Below are 16921 nucleotides of genomic sequence, written 5' to 3'. Positions count from 1 at the left end.
TGTCGGAAGAGCAGCCAGAGGTAGTTGAGGGGTTAAAAGTCTTGCCCAAGGACACATCGGCATGCGGACGTGGGGAAACTGGGACCGAACCGCCGACCTACGGTTTATAGTGGACGACCGACTCGACCTCCTGAGTAGTGAATGGACACCGCTCATAAACAAAAGGGTGTTGTGTTATGCACCATCACTTTTGACATTTGCGCCTTAAAAAAGCCCAGTGACCCGTCCTCCGGGATCTGTTCACATGCAAAGCAAGCTAGACATTATAGGCACAGCAGCCTTCAAGCACACTTTGTGTGGCATTTGAGGTTGACATGCAAAGTTGGAAATTTCAAAAGCTACACCTGGCAACTGAAGACATGGATTCAATCCAATATTCATGAGAAAATAGGCATCAATCAAGGTTAATGTTAAGGAGTGCGACCTTGGGCATTTTTATTTAGAGTTTAACTCTCAAAAAAACTTAGATAATCGGCTCTGTGAGGACTGTTAATGTGGTTTGATCCAATTTGATTGATAGCGATCCAACAACTCACCAAGCATCATCAGATTCTGATTCAAATGTTACTGAAATCTGATTGATGTAAGTAAGTGACATCACATTTTTTAACAGAAAAAGAAACCCTAAAAAGAAATATCTCATAACAAATAACCAAAACTGTTGAGATTTGCTGGCAGATTATTTTGTATTTGTGTAGAACACCTCGCTGATAGTGACGAGCTGATTGAGAAATGATCTTTTCAGGGCCTTTTAAAAAGAAACTGCACCACAAAAAATACCCACACAATTAAAACATACTACTTTACCAAAGATATGTTTTAGTCTACAAAATGAATACAAAACTAACTATTATAACTATAAAAAAATTGATTTAAATACAGTGAAGAAAGACAAAGAGCATTGATCATGAAAAACACAAGAAGTTCTGCTTTTGTGCTCATTAATGTTGAACATTAAATTGCATGAAACTGTGAAGTCACAACAGCTTGGCAACTCCCCTCTCTCTTGATGGAGTGTTTACAGTGAGCATTTGGCTGCATTTACCTCCGTATTCTAGTGAGACGTCGATGGTATCAGTGTTGTCTCCACCCTCCACCTGCTCCACCCTGAGCTTCTGCTGGACCTGCTGCTCCATCTCCAACCCGCCCGGCTTTCTCTCCTCCTCCTTCTCTCTTTGTCTTCACTGGCTTATCACTTTTTTGTAAGCTGTAATTTCTTTTGTGAATCTTGTGTTATTCCAACATTTCCATTCCCTTTGGAGCTCGTTTAATGACTCTTATTTGCATTAATCATAAGAATAGGCTTCGGGATTGTTCCATTCAGTAATAGACTGTTTTTCTCATTTGGAGATAAACTGCAGCCTGTGGAATTTTTAAAAAATATTTTTATGCAGCATTACATTTTATTTTATTTTTTGATCAATTCAACCACATTTGGCCCATAAAATGCCATTATGAATACTTTGAACATAAACTTTGAACATTTTGATTATGATGAGTTGACATAACATTGTTTCTGGAGAAAAAAAGATCTCCATTTGGGGCACCACAAACTAAAATTCACCTCCACTGTATCTAGGTGGTTGCAAATAACTCTAATGTAAATATCCTAGAAATTCTGCCCAGCTACAAATCAGTGCAAAAAAAAATTCCTTTGAATAAAGTGGCCCATCTGACCCTTGAAGCTTAACAACAACCCAACAACAGAACCCCATGAGGGATGAAATTTAGCCGGGCTACTTTTCAGCTATCCTCAGTGGAGAGGCCGACTGAAAGTGTCCAGATGGGAGGGAAGGACCCACACATCTGGAGAGGTGGAGAGAATGTAAGGATAGAGGTGTCGGAGGGCGACTCAGCGGGGAGATGAGAGCTCCTCCGGCTCCCTGCCGAGGTTGAGTAGGCCATGACATTTCCAATTTGCTCAAATTGATCGCCAGCCAGACCCTCTCTTCCCTGCCCTCCCCATCTGTGGTGAAGCCCATGCCCAAACTGTGTCGTGTTATGATGAATGGGCTAAATGTCAAGGACTTGAAACCCAGATCAGATCCTCTATAGCTACGCTCCATTTAGTATTCTGCCTCTCCAGCCGTGAGAGAAATTTGCCCCTGAGCTCAGGAATGTTGGTTTGTGATATTCTCTACCCAGGGAATCCTTATGACAAACGGTCTATATAATGTATGCTCACGTACACTTCACTGCACTACAATACTAGTTTTTTTCATCGCAGAGAACTTTGTTGTTTAAATAGTTGAAGGCGTTTTCTCATTTAGAGCTGCCGTGGCACGGCACCGTCTTGAATTGCCGGGAGTTTGAGGCTCTCTGGGTCTATGCTGTTGAGGTTAGTCACAGTCAAGTTGTGGCACGGCAGCGCTAAAGGCCAGAATCAGTCGATAAGGAGTCTCGCCTACACACTGATGAAAACAGTGGCACAGGCTCAAAGAAACTCCTCCACTAGTTAGCTAGCGGAGGGATACCTGAGACAAGGTCACACTTAATTACTGAAGCGCACATCAAAGTTTGCCTTTGGAGCCCGTGTCGCATTTGTTTATAGGATTAAGTCTCCAGCAAAGCACACTGAGCAAGTCTGTTTTAAGTCTGACCTTCTGCGAAGCAATGGAGTCATCCTTTCATTAGCAAGGAGGGTGGTACTGCACCTCAATCCCTCTCTCGCTCTCGTCCTCACTACATAATTGAAAATTTCCAGGAGCTATTTCTCACTTTTCACTAGACTCACGTCTTTCTCTTCTCAGATCTCTTTAAATTTCACAAGTGTCTGCCAAAGGTATTTCTGTTGAACAAAAAAAAAAGAGGAAGGTACTCCAGATGAATATCCAGCATATGCCTTTACTCGGGATGTGATGACACTGGCATAACCACCTACATCGCAATGAGTTCAAAGAAAACATAAGCCAGCCAGCTCAGCAAGAATCCTCCTACATCCTAAACACTTCAACGCTAGATGAAACCGCAGGTCATGTTCTGTACAAGAGCTCATCTCTCACTGGATATTGTGCTGTCGTTGGGGAAAGTGTATACTGTGCCGATGAGAGAATGTGAACAAGGACATACAGTATACTGTAGCCTTCCCTCGTTTCCTCAGAGACTTTTTTTTGTTGAAGGGGGCTGTAGAGTAATGAGGCACCTTGCTGTGGCAAAGATGCATCAAAAGCAAGGTAGCAGTCCTCGACGCTGCTGTTTTTGCTCATCGGTTGTGTCAGCGCAAAGGCACTGCTCTCCATACTTGTGATATTCACTTGACTTAAGAGCAGTGGTCCTGCTGAGTTTCACTATGGTGCCAGTGCTAACCTGATTTGAGTCTTTGGATGCAGCTCTTTCTGGCACGCTGCTAAAGCAGTGCTGTCTCACACACACACACATAGACTCGCTGCATGGCAAATAGGAAACACAGCACAATGTGTGTGTGTGTGTGTTCGGAAAGGAGGGCAAAGTGGTTGCACTGGGTGTCGTCATCCGACATCATCTGACAGTTTTATATCAAAGTCCAAGGCCAGACAAGAGGAGAGTCTTGAATTCCGTCTTAGTGTCTATTCTATCTCAATAAGAGACAGTGTTTCTGTCTTATTGTAGGGGTTATGCATGAATTCAGTTGAAATGAGTTTGTCATATTCCTTTTTAAATTCAGAGTTGGGTTCAAAAGTGACGTCTAGTACTTTCTCCAGTCCAGCGTTGTGGAAATGCAGGTGAGATTAAAAAGGAATCTGGACTGCACAGAAATAGTTTGAAACTAACAATAAATTGGAAAGAACTGTTTTCCACTGTTAATCATACATTGCTAATTAGTGATCATTAATATTAGCTAGAAAATAATTTTTAAACCCCAGTTGAATAAATGTATTGATTCATATGACCTGAGTTTAACCTTTGCGTCTGGTCGGCTCTGCTCCTTAATACGTTAGTTTGAAATGCAGAAGACGGACAAATATGAAGCTTAAAAGTCTAGATCCAACCCCCCCTCCCAGGAGAAGTGGGCAAGCATAAAATCCAAACTTAAATTACTGTTTGTATTTTACTGTTGTTTAGAATTTAAATGGAAAAAAAATACAGATAGATCTATTCAACAAACAGCCGAGCTGATACAGAACTCAGTCAGACTAAGCCTGAACACCTGGTAATCCCATCAGAACTGTTTGGTGATGATGAAGACAACTACATGTTGTGCATTATTTGGCATGGAGGAATATGGCCCCCTAACTGGCTAAAAGTAATGTAAAAATATTGCTTTACAAGTAACATTTCAGCACCAAAGTAGGACTGGTCGAGGGCCTTACAAAACTCTTCAACAATAAGTACAAGCAGCTGTACTGTAAGTGTGGCCTGTAGCGTTTCTGGCAAATTTGCCGTCCACACAAATCCATCTCCCTGATTTTCACAGACAAAACAATGCTGAAAGGTGGTGACAACAGAATGGTTACCTCGAGTACTGTTGACCTACTTTAGTTGAATGGCAGTGTATTCATGTTTGGAGCGCAGCAGGGAGGAACGAGGGCAAAGAGTTTAAGATAATTACCACACAAAATAGTCTATAACGTGCTACACAGTTACAGTATACAATAATTATTATGCTTTTTCTTCAGGAGAAAATGTTCCATGGCTCCGTGCAGGTCCGTGTTTGAGTGCTCTGACCTCTATATGTTATGGCCTCTTCACACAGGAACACTGAATGCCTTGCTAAAGCAGAAAGGCCAAACGACCTCCGAGGGTCCTGCATGGTCGCTAAGCGGTAACCAAGGTGACCTCTGGAAGCAGGCTAAAGTAAGCATCCATCCGACAGCGTCCTTCCAGGTGAGACCACAGAAATGTAACCAATACAATGAGCAGCAGCATTCAGGCTTCACGTTGATGTAGCACTTCACAAGCCTCAATATTAACCAGAGAAGTGGACAGGATCCATACACATTTGTTATTGAAAAAGCAATATCACTCAGACTTTGCCATCAGGAAGCCTAATCTCTGTGAGTAGCGAAAATAGAACTGCAATATTCTCCATCATTTTTACTGCTGCAGTTGTGGAAAGTAATTATAGCTTCAGCTACACTTCTGTGTGCGTGTGTTTTTTCGATCTCATACTTCTAACTGTTCAAACACCACAAGCTTTTTTAGTTTTATGACATCAAAAACTGAAACAACGACTTGCCACCTGCTGTTATTTATTATAAGGGGCAATTTAGCTTAATTACACTGTGTACCTGATTCTATTATCTCGCTCATTCTATTGTTTCTGTGATCTATCAAGGCTGTACCGGGGGAATAAAAGCACCCATTTGTTTTTCTCTCTCTAGGTGGTACTGGAAGGTGTCCGGGGACCAGGCATTGAAGGAGACATCGCCATCGATGACGTCACATTGGAGGAGGGCGAATGTCGAGACCCACCACCCAGTGAGTAGCACTGCTGTGCTCCCTCTTCTGTCCCCCCTCATCTGAGCTCCAGGTTCTCACTGCACCTCGCTGGACACGCTTGGGATTTACGAGAGGGGATCTAATCTAAGAGAGTTGCCAGCTTTGAACTACCGTGTCATGGGGAAACGGGGTTGTCATAGCAACAGTGTTGTAATCACATGAGTGATAGCCACGCTGGCTGAGTGGAGCACTGTAATTGCACTGTAGGAACAAGCAGAAGGTAAAAAGAGAAAACAGGACACAGAAAATTGGCAATATTGTTCGGCAGACAAACACTGTTCCTGTGATTTGTTTCACATTACTTACGAATGGAGGAATTTTATTTCCAAAAACCTCTTCAAACATCCCTTTAACATACCCTAGGTGGATCAGGTTACTCTTTTTTTCCATTTTCCATGTCATTAGTGGAAAATAAGCCAGCATCTAAGAGAGAGTCAAAGTCTGCAAGATGAATTCTTGTCATTACTGCAAGATTATTATTCAAGTTATTTTTCATTCGGATCATTTGTGAGTCAAAGCGACAGCATTAATTAATTGTTACAGGTGTGGTCGCCAAGGCTCAGGACAGAGTAATGTTATGAATAATACAATTGAATCTCACATGATGAATCTTACATGACTTCATGGGGGCTTATCTGACTGTAGAGAAGCTGTTTTCGGGTCTGGTCATACAGGTTGGTTGTGAAAAATACATTTTCCCAGTTTTAATCCTGTGTCCCTGTGATAATTGATTATTTATTTCCAATTATTACTAATATTAATATAGTAAACAATCAATTATACATATACATACATATATATATATATATATATGTTGTAAAAATCAATATCATTGTACTTTTTTGACTTCCCTTCCTTTCATTAATCAACTGTCTGGTATCCCACCCTGCCCTGTGTGAACTCATTTTGTGTGCTATGATAATTATGTTGTATGATGTTTGTTAATGTTAAATTCACAGACGTGCTTGTGGCAAGAAGTCCTCAACAACAGAGAGCAGGCTGCTGTCACGACTTCCATGTTGAGCTGCTAGTTACTGTCAACACTATAGGCTACCGTAAAAGGCAATCAATATCTGCGACAATTACCTCCATGGCTTTGTGCGTTTACCTGACACACATATATGCGGCACAATCAGTTTCGCTGTTTTTTTGTGTTTTTTTTAAGACATAATTTCACATTTGGGGAATTGTGGCTGAGAGTTTAATAGGAAGATCAATATCACTTCCATGTCTTGATTTTATATGTGAAACTGGAGACAGGAGCTTAGCTTAGCTTAGCATAAAGACATAAAGCAAGGGGAAAGAGCTAGCCTGGCCTTAGCCTGGTAACAAAATCTATCAATCTATACTCCTGAAGCACACTAACACTTAATGCTTTATTGGAATATTTTTTTTCTATGACCAGTTATTGACAGGCAACTAACAGAGACTTACTGTACTTGAAGCCCAGGAAGTCATCGTCATTTATACACTTCAGTTTTTGTTTCTTTGCCAGAGTCAGGCAAGCTGTTTCAAGTTCTGAGGCTTTATGCTAAGCTAAGCTAATTTGCTGCTGGCTGTAGCATATTTATCGTACACACATGAAAGTGGTATCAATCTTGTCATCTACCTATTGGCAAGGAAGTCAATAAGTGCATTTTCCAAAATGGGGGACTATTCCTTCGAATGCATCTGGCTTCTTTATGTCCATTTGTTCTGTTTTGGGGTCTGGAGGCATATTAAAGAACAGCAGATAACATTGTTTTCTGTTTCCTTACGTATTTAGATCTCAGCTCCGAGGCTCCGTCAACAACCTCCCATATATGGCTGCTATGCATCACCTTGGTGATGACCCTCCTAGAAGGTCAGAGGTGACCCTTTTCTCCGTCATCTCAGAGGCAAACATTCAGACCCACCGTCTGTGAGCTATCCTCGGCATCCAATCACCAAAGATTCATGCATCCTGAAAGCAGCAGCGGTCCTCTGACGGACCGCGGAGGGACCGAAAATTAATAAAAGAGAGAAAAAAATTGTGATAAAAAAGTTCCACAAAAAGTAATAAAGAAGTTGCTCTAATTTTTTTAAAGAGACCTCTTTTACAGAAAACAATCCTCGATGCGGAACTCGGGACGTCTTTACGAGCACAAAGACGGGTGGGCAGTGAGTGAGCCTGGACTTTGGTGAAAGAGTTCACAGGTGTCGAGGGTGGACAGTTTGTAAAGCACAAGAACAATTTTTTGAAGTAATTAAATATCTTTGGAAGGCGGCGGAATATAGACACTGCTGACTTTTTCAAAAGGAAATAACATTTCCCTGCTCACAAATACATGGAGTCAGACCTTTCTCTGTGTATCTTCATCTTCATCTTCTCGCACCAGATGCCAATCCCCGGCACTTGTTTTTCACTCTAGCCCAGCCACACGTCACACCTTGGCATTTCTTTATCTGCTTGGTGCTGTACTGTAGAAAAACAAGGACTTTGGCCACTTTTAGTTCTGTCTGCTTACTCCCCTGTAGCTGCCTATGTATCTTTTAACACTGTGCTCACGAGTCCAAGTGGCCAACCGACAGTATGGTGGCAGAACAATGAATGAAGAAGAATCAGCGGAGACGTAGATGGCTGGACTGAAGGGCAGTAAGAAGTTCAAGCTTATGGGCTGAAATGAGAGATAGAGGCGGAAGGAGGGCAGAGAGGAGGGCTGTTTAAGGGAGGGAGAGGAGGAACAGGCAGAGAGTAGAAAAAGGTCAGATTAGTCAGGCCTGACTCGAATATTCAGTCAGCGGTCAACCTGTGGAGCCGAAGCCACTTTACTTTCTGCCATGAAACAAAGTGCCTTCAGATTACAAACCGAATCGTGAGCCTGGGCGTTAATCAACATCGAACACATCTCTGTTCATGTTTCCTCTGATGGGCTATTTTCTACATGTTTCTTTTGCCCCACAAGTGCTGATGGGAGGATATGCGTGTTGAGAGGGAGTATGGGGGTTGTGCATCACCTGGATTTTACTCCTGATGGGACAGTCGCCAGTGTGTGTGTGTGTGTGTGTGTGTGTGTGTGTGTGTGTGTGTGTGTGTGTGTGTGTGTGTGTGTGTGTGTGTGTGTGTGTGTGTGTGTGTGTGTGTGTGTGTGTGTGTGTGTGTGTGTGTGTGTGTGTGTGTGTGTGTGTGTGTGTGTGCGCGCGCGCGCGCGTGCGCCTATGCCTATGCCTAGTTCTACATGAGGGCAGGCGGTGCTGGCAGACCCCAAGCACAGGTTTGGGAACAATTTGGATAAAAACAGCGGCTACGGTGAAAGTGAGGCTCTGGATCTTTTTTGCATAAAGACAGTTTAAGATCATGCAGCAGGATAAAGACACTTTGTTGAATTAATATCCTACTCTCTTCCCATAATTCTCCCTCTCTGCTGGCGAGCTTTTTTTTTTTTTAAAGAAAAGAGCAACTGCTGAATAAACATTGTGTTGTACAGGGAGGAGAGTAGGAACCTTTGGACTGCAGGCTCTTCATTAGGGTGATTTGCCTCACCCCTGTGCTCCACCATTTATATGGAACAATATGAGAATAAAAGATAATAATGACCATAATAATAGTCATGATATTTTATTACTCTAGCGAGAATGTTTCTCTGCTTTTACACAAACTGTGAAGATTGACTGTGGAAGATCTACCTGAGACCATAACCTTAACCAGCGGGGTTTTTAAAAAAAATGTATTGTAAAAAAGAGAAAATAAGAAAATGAAAAATTCCGTTCATTGTTGGTTATGACAAATGTTTTGAGGACTTGTGTCTTGTTTCTTATTTTTTCTGTTGAAGATGACTTAACTTCCTTTCTCTTCTTGTTGTCTCCCTTTGCATTGCTGAAGTATCAAAGCTGATGGAAGCATAAGAAGTAAACCAATTTGGTAACTGTATAACTTGTAAATGTTAAAGAAGCTCTATTCAAAGGTTTATGATAAATGTTTTATGTTGGAGTACAGGAAGCACAACAGTTCAAGGTCTCGACATATAATATCCATTTTATATTTCTCTGCACATGCGTGACCCACTTCCACAAATTCAGGCTTATCGACATTCTGAAACAAGTCTAGTTTGTCTACTTGTTAAATTCATATTTATAGTGCAACCACAATGCAAGAGAACACGAGCCCAGCATAAAGATGGGTAGAGCTTCACGGTGTTGTGGTTGTGCAGCGTATGTAGCCTCCTCGGTGGAAGCCTGGGTTGGTCTAAGTGGGTCATGCACATGTGTGGGTATAAAGCCGTGTACAATAGGTGTGAAAAGAAACTGATACATGTAAAGAAGATAAATATGCTAAGCAAAACAGAGCAGGCTGATGAACATTTCAGGGCATCCTTATTATATCATTATGGTTTGTATTATGTTATTACAGAGACATTATCAAAGGTATTAAATGTTGTCCATCTCTTTTTTATTTTTATTATTTTTAGACACTTTCAGACATTTTCATTTCTGTGTTTTTTATTACCATAGGCCCAAATCACAATGAATGTAAATGGAGTTCTGGGGAGAGTTGTTTTTGTTACAGTCTTACTAGATGTAATGTTTAACTAAAAATCTGGGGTTGTGTGTGTGTGTGTGTGTGTGTGTGTGTGTGTGTGTGTGTGTGTGTGTGTGTGTGTGTGTGTGTGTGTGTGTGTGTGTGTGTGTGTGTGTGTGTGTGTGTGTGTGTGTGTGTGTCTGCGTGCGTGCGTTCGCTCGCGTGCGTGCGTTCGCTCGCGTGTGTCTTCGCGCGTCTGCACGCATAGGCTATTTTGGACATGTCAAGAACAGGAAGTGCGTCTGAGTTTGACACAATTTCCAAAAATATAAGTTCTGATAAACTCTCCATTTGCTGAAGTCGCTATATCATTCTGTGGTATAGAAGTTAACTAAAAGTGCCAAAGTGCCCTGTGTAGTTGTCAGTGTGGATATGAGTTTCTGAAGACATTTTGGGTAACTGTTTCTTTTACAGAGACCCCGAGCACTGAGGTCAATTCAGGATATGAATGGGTAATTTGCAGAAGATATAGTTAGAAATTACAGCTGAATTTACATAAAAGAGCACCTTCGGAATTTGTTGTTGTTGTCAATGGATTAAAAGAAAGGTGTTAACATTTGGAAACTAAGTTAAAGTCACTGCCTTGTCAAGAGTCACATATCAGCCCACTGATTATGAAACTCCCACCAGTACCACCAGTACCACCAGTACCATGGCTTAGTTCAGCTTATTTGAGACTGAAACAAAGGGAAATGGTTTGCTTGGCTCTGTCTGAACAACTTCCACTTTTCAGCACTTCTAAAGCTCTCTAGTTAACACGTTACATCCCTTTTGTTTATCTGTACAAAAACCAAAGAATAAAAAGAAGTTGATTTAGTTGTGCAGCTTGCCAGGACAGTAGCTGGAATGTCAGGAAATCACTGCTCCCAGCCAAGAAGTAGTTTGGCATGTAACATTTTTTTGTACGAATTAAATAAACCACGATATAACAAGTTAATGTGTGAGCTGTAGAGGTGCGGCCAGGCTGATTTTGTCATCATCCAATTGGGTCAGGCTTGATATGATCCAGTCTTTGTGCTATGCTAGGCTAACTGGCTACTGGTTACTTCATATTAAAGAATCAAAGTTGTGACCTTTTTATCTAGTGTATTGTGCCAAATGTCAAACGATTCCCATTGGTCCTGAGCTAGAACCAGGAGGTGATAACCAGCGAGCCTGGGTCTCAGTAAAGTTCAAAAATACGTCTCTCAGCACCTCTAAAGCGCAGTTATTAACAAGTATTTCACAAAATATCATACTAGTGCTTTGATATAAAGCTGAGTTTTTAGTATGAAAAAAAAATCTGTGTATTCCCTCTCAGTCACTTTTTCTTTTCCCTGGGGGATTGTTGGACATTTTATTAGCTTTTCAGAAAATATGAAACACCTCATTTTTATCCTAGTTCTGTGATGTATTAATTATTGGGTACATTCATACATATATGCAACATTTTTCTTCAAGTTTTCTCACAAACACAACTGGAATTAGAGGTCAAACTGTATCCTTGTTTGTTTTCGTGGTATCACAGCTCCCACCGTTTCCTTTATTTCCTTTTCTGTGCCGTTCAAACGGCCTCTGCCCTTTGTGTCTGCGAGAGATGTGAACCTGGCGAGTGGCTTACACCCTCAGCTCTGTCCAGTCTTTTGATAACAGTCTTCTAAGCACCTTCACTACTAAAGTACAATTGGAGGGGATTAACAGTTTCTGAATGTGGAAACACTGTTATGTTACAGTTTGGTTTCAAACAGTGTTTACTGAATCTGTTTTAATGACGAGAGGCCTCAGTAGTTCCGATTAGTTTGGGTGCTGGAGCTGAAGGTGTCCACGTGGGTTGTGGGGGGGGGTCGTCTCTGCACCAAGACATTCAATGTGTTATGCTTCTCAGTAAGTAGACCATCAGATGTTTGTCACAACAGCCACTGAAGGTTGACGCACATGTAGGCGCACCAACTTTAAGTGGTCAAACAGTTTACCCTAAACACCCTAAACTAACAAGTTGTGGTGATCTTGCCATAATTTGTACTAAAAGGTTAAAAATAATTTAAAAAAATTATGTTTCCTTCTTGGTAAACCGTCCATGATGAAGTAAAATTGAATGGTTTCTAATTATTTTTAGATTTCCTGTCTAAGAAAGACACTAATAGTACAGACGGAGCACTGAAGTCATCTTTGCATTAAGTGGCTGCCTTACAGTCGATGGGCTAATCCGCTGACTAATAATGTCCAATCATGTAGCTGTAGAGTGCCGCCACAATAACCTGATACGTCTCTCTTTTACTCCACTTTCTTTAATTCCTTCGATTCCTTCGACCAAACATCGTTATTTATTGTCCACATCTGGTCAGGAAGGTGTTGCTTTAACTCCTTAGTTATTTTGAAGCAGTACATTGTGGTGGTGTTTTATTTGATTGTATTATGTTTATGCCCCTCTATAAAGTAAATGGTAAAATCAACTGTATTTTTATAGCACTTTTGTAGTCTTATCGACCCCTCAAAGCGCTTTACAGTACAGTACAGGCCACATTCATGCAGCGCTTTTTCTATCAGACAGGGTGGCATTTCTCAATATGATGCAATCAAATAAAACTACCAGAAAGGACCGCCTGGAAATGCACTGTTCAACTACAAGTCAACACAGAATGCTAAAATAGTAAAGCTTATACTCTAAACAAATACTAAATCTACAAAAAGAAAAAGGCTGTTTGAATCAGTTGTATTGCCATACATTGTAATGGTCACAGTATAACTTGGAAATTGCCTTTTTCCTTTGCAACACTGCTGAAAACAAACAACACAAATAAATCTTTATTGCATGGAAGAGGCGATAACCATTTGGTAGATGGGAGGAGGGGGGCTGTATGCTGTGCAGGGTAAAGTGACAGACAGTGTTTTCCTCTTTGAAGGCAGTTTCACCTTGCTTTGTGAAAACATGACATATTTGACCTGCTTCTTTTGTGCAACTTCTTTCTATGATACATTTTTAAAAGGATTAAACAGAAGAGGAAATAGCATATTGCCGGATATGGTGGGGTCCTGGAATACCAAGGGGAAAAAACAAAGACTTGCTTTCAATGCTATTTCATATTAGATTGTTTAGAAAAACAAAAACATCTGTTTTTGTGCATTGATGAATAAATTAAAGAATTATTCACTTGTGCATGAATGTACCCAGTGCTTTGGCTAATGCCATTAAAGTGGAGGTACTGCAGGATTAAAGGATGGGGTCTTTCACAGTTTGTGCAGGCTGTTGATTGATACGTCGCAATCATTTCCAAGGTTCTTTTGGTAAATTTGATTAAAACTATTCATGTGAGTAGAGCCATGGCTGGTTTGGTACGTGAGAAAATAAATGTCATTTAAACAAACTGTTCCTAGAAAGTGCAGACCTTGTAATATACAAGTGGCAAAGATTTTGAGAAGAAAGTCATTCTGTTCAGACACGTGCTGCTGAGCTCAGCCAGTTTCCAACTGTAGTGCCGTGAACCGTGCATTTAAAGAAATCATTTTTCAGCTGTAACTTGAGTTACTCTACCTGGTAGTTTATTTTTCCTACCTTGTATTTAATGCCTCGTGCTTCGAGGGGGTCTGAAAGAAACAGTCCCAACATTTCTTTCTGAGTGAAAATGTTCTCATTTTCTGTTCAACCTAAGAAGGGCTTTGTCACATTGTGCCATTCATCACCCCCATGAAAAGAAAAAAAAGTCATTTCCACTAGCGTGATACGATTGCCGCTGGTAGCCCTAATTATTGCTACACAACATCCAGCTCTCTTGGTATTGATTCAGCAAAGACGAGGGGGGAACGAGCACCGTGGTTTCACACGACCTGCGCTGGCAGAGCTGACAGTCACGGGGAACTTGGCAGTTCAAGTGTTCACATAAAGGACTCAAACAGGGAGCAGAATCTCATTGTAAAACTGAAACTTAAAAAAAAAGAACTGATTTTGAATATATTGGTGCATCCCGTTCACTTCCAGACAAAGGCTAGGCTGTAGTGAGTGACTCGCCGACAGGAGGCTGACTGCAGTCTCAGTGAATAGCTGGAAAAGATAGACACCTCTCAGAGATCTCATGTTACTCTGTCAGGACAGAGGCAGCATGTCGCTCTTTGATGCCACGGCGGCTCAGTCTGACAACTTCACCAGAGGGGAAACCGCCGCCTCTTGCAACCTACTCTCTCGGGTGTTGGAGTGAGGCTCACTGCTTCTCGGTGGCTTCCCTCCTCTGTCCGTCCTCGCATTCTCTTTCACCTGCTCTGATCGGGAATCACAGGCCAGGCAGGAGAAACGTTCGTCGCGCACACACTCCCCCTTGTCCATGTCCAGCTAATAACCATCAGTGCACCCAACTGTGTCCAATACAACCAACCAACCCCCCACCCCCACGCTCTTGAAACGTCCCCTGGAAAGGCTGTGGAGAACGCTGTGTGTCAGTGATGTTATTTATCTTGTTCCGTGCTGACACCCTGTAATGATGATGACCTGTCACTCTTCTCTGTTTTGTGCTCTATATTTATATACCGTATGATCAGGCTTCTTTTTCACTGTATTTCTTTGAATTTGTCACCCATTTTTTTGTGCCATACCTGCAACTAATGAAAAAAATAAAGAAAAGGAATATTTTATATGTTGTGTCACATACATTTCCCACTGTGCACTCCTGGACTAGAACATAATGAAGAACAGACTATGACAAGAATAGACTTTCATATCCCGTATTATGTGCTAGTGATGAAACACACAAACTCTGTGGCTCGCTTGTACTCGACACCTCGGTCCCCGTAGTTTTTCAAAGGGAAATCCATGTTATTCCCACAGTGACCACCCATCTCCCACTCAAAGGGTCTGGAAACAAAAGCTTTTGTGTTGTGCAAATTGTTCTTTTGACAGTACTCCCCAGATTGTGCTTCTTCTGAGGAGCTAGCCGGCTCGCTTTCCTCTCAGAGTATCAGAGCAGCGGAGCGCTCGTGGCACGAAAAATGACATCTGAGGGAAAGACGGAGGAATAACAATGGTGCAGGGAGGGACTTGAAAGTCATCCAAGGGTTAGCCAGCAGGGGCCTCTCAACTGAGGGAAGCGTGTAGAGGAGCAACCTGTGCTGAAGTTCCCATACACAGCCTGAAATGACTCTTCTTTTCCTTTCTCCTGAGCAGTCCACGTGTTACACATGCAGGAAAACAACCACAATGTCAGAGAAATGGCATGTTGCAATGTTGCTAATGTTTTCACACTGTTCCGTTGATCAACAGGTGGCAAGAAACGCACACACCCCCTAACAAAGACTGAAGAAGACGGCCGCAAGCTGCGGAGCATAGACGGAAACATTGCAGGTGTCAAACTGTCAAATTATTTTGTGTGTGACATAAAGCTTAATGTCTAACTCTCAGTGAGAATCTAACTATGCGTTTCTAAATGATAATAATAATAAATTATATTTATATACTGCTTTTCATGGACTTAAAGTCTTAGAATATCAATTAATTTCTTACTTATTACTGATAAAAAGAAGTCTTGAGCTAAAGCAAGCCAGGGAGGGAGTTGGCAGGTAGTCTGGCCTTTTCCAAAACAACAGTTCTTGTCTCGAAAGGGTCTTATGTGGTTTTGTGACAAACAACAGTTGTTCAGTCCTCACACACAGGAAATTGCTACGCCCACGTGTGTGTGTGTGTGTGTGCGTGCGTGCGTGCGTGCGTGCGTGCGTGCGTGCGAGCGTGCGTGCGTGCGTGCGTGCGAGCGAGCGAGCGAGCGTGCGTGCGTGCGTGCGAGCGAGCGAGCGAGCGCGCGCAGATTAAACAAACTTTCATGCTAAGCTGAGATAATCACCTCCTGGCTCTTGGCATACAAACATGAGACTGTCCTCATGTAATTCATAGCAAGAAATGAACGTGCTTTCCTTTGTAATTCATCAACTATAAGATGTTCTGGAGAAGGTTATTGACGGAGCATGCAGGTGGAAATGTGTTTTGTTCATACAACACTGATAAATATAGTGAGGCATTTCAGGAAGATGTGTTTACACTGATTCGGCCTCTCCCACACAGCGGAGCCTTGCTGTCGGGGCTCAGGGGCTCCAGCATACAGTCGGCTTTCACCAAGGCCGAGCTGTGGACACACTCCTGAAAGGCGAGCTGCTGTTTTTTTCCAGGAGCAGAGGACTCTGCTAGTTGTGTTGTATTTTCCGGCCCTGTACCCTGAGGGAACTGCTCAAGAGGTTTTTTCTGTTGTTGTTTTATTGGATGCAGATTCTCGTCATCTGTCTCCCTTTAGCCCCGGGGCTCTCCTGAGGCTGCCCACCCATTTGGAGGATGCCATGGCTGTGTGTGTTTGTGTAGAACGTACACAAATACGTGAGCGGCAGTGTGCGCCGCATCCCCACTTGACAAAACATTGAGTTGTCTCAACACTAATTTGTAGTGTCAATGTGTCTTTGCCCTCCGGGGGGCTATTGTGGGAATCTGTAGCTGTATGGGCGATCAGAAACCTATCACGTCATATTCTGCAGCGCTTTACTTTCACGTTTGTTTTGCTCTGCAAGAGCAACGATTTAAGCCTCTTCACTGATCCCTGTTTCTCTGTGCAGATGTGGACCGGCTCGTGACCCCAGGCAGGTGCCTTGTGGGCAGAATGTCTGAGGGTGCCGCAAGAATTACACTCACTTAAGTTCATCAAGCCTGGTTATCGTAACAAAATGATCAGCAAAGCCTGCCTTTTAATTAATAATAAGAATACTGCACCCCACTGAATTCACTGTGCACTGAGAGTGAGGGATAACAGTTTACAGTCTGATGCATAGCGCTCAGCACAACACATGGATGCAACACTGAGTGACTAATGGCAAATGCTAGATTGGATCAGCCGGAGGAAGGCTTTAATTATTATTAGTTCAAATTATTTCCAAATGAAAAGGTCCAAGTCTTGCCGTGCGCAAGGAGGAATACAGAGAAAAGAGAAGTAGGGGGGAAAAGCCCATTATAGAGATACCCAGAGT

At 42.2% G+C, this 16921-nt stretch overlaps 1 protein-coding gene across 4 annotated transcripts in view; it reads left to right on the top strand.

Annotated features, from left to right (window-relative positions):
• The window catches only part of LOC118290204 (MAM domain-containing glycosylphosphatidylinositol anchor protein 2-like), a 150909-nt gene extending 136352 nt beyond the window's left edge, over positions 1-14557 (top strand). For all 4 annotated transcript variants that reach the window (XM_035617700.2, XM_035617699.2, XM_047328771.1 and 1 more), the window contains 3 exons: positions 4673-4803; positions 5301-5397; positions 7184-14557. In XM_035617700.2, coding sequence (XP_035473593.2) covers positions 4673-4803; positions 5301-5397; positions 7184-7272 — 317 coding nt within the window. In that variant the 3' untranslated portion in view covers positions 7273-14557. The remainder of the gene's footprint in view (positions 1-4672; positions 4804-5300; positions 5398-7183) is intronic.
• Positions 14558-16921: the final 2364 nt, after the last annotated feature.

This window comes from Scophthalmus maximus, chromosome 18 (assembly GCF_022379125.1).
Source record: "Scophthalmus maximus strain ysfricsl-2021 chromosome 18, ASM2237912v1, whole genome shotgun sequence".
In the NCBI taxonomy this organism is placed as follows: domain Eukaryota; kingdom Metazoa; phylum Chordata; class Actinopteri; order Pleuronectiformes; family Scophthalmidae; genus Scophthalmus; species Scophthalmus maximus.
Note: the sequence above shows the minus strand (reverse complement) of the source record. Positions and strands in the feature narration are given on the sequence as shown.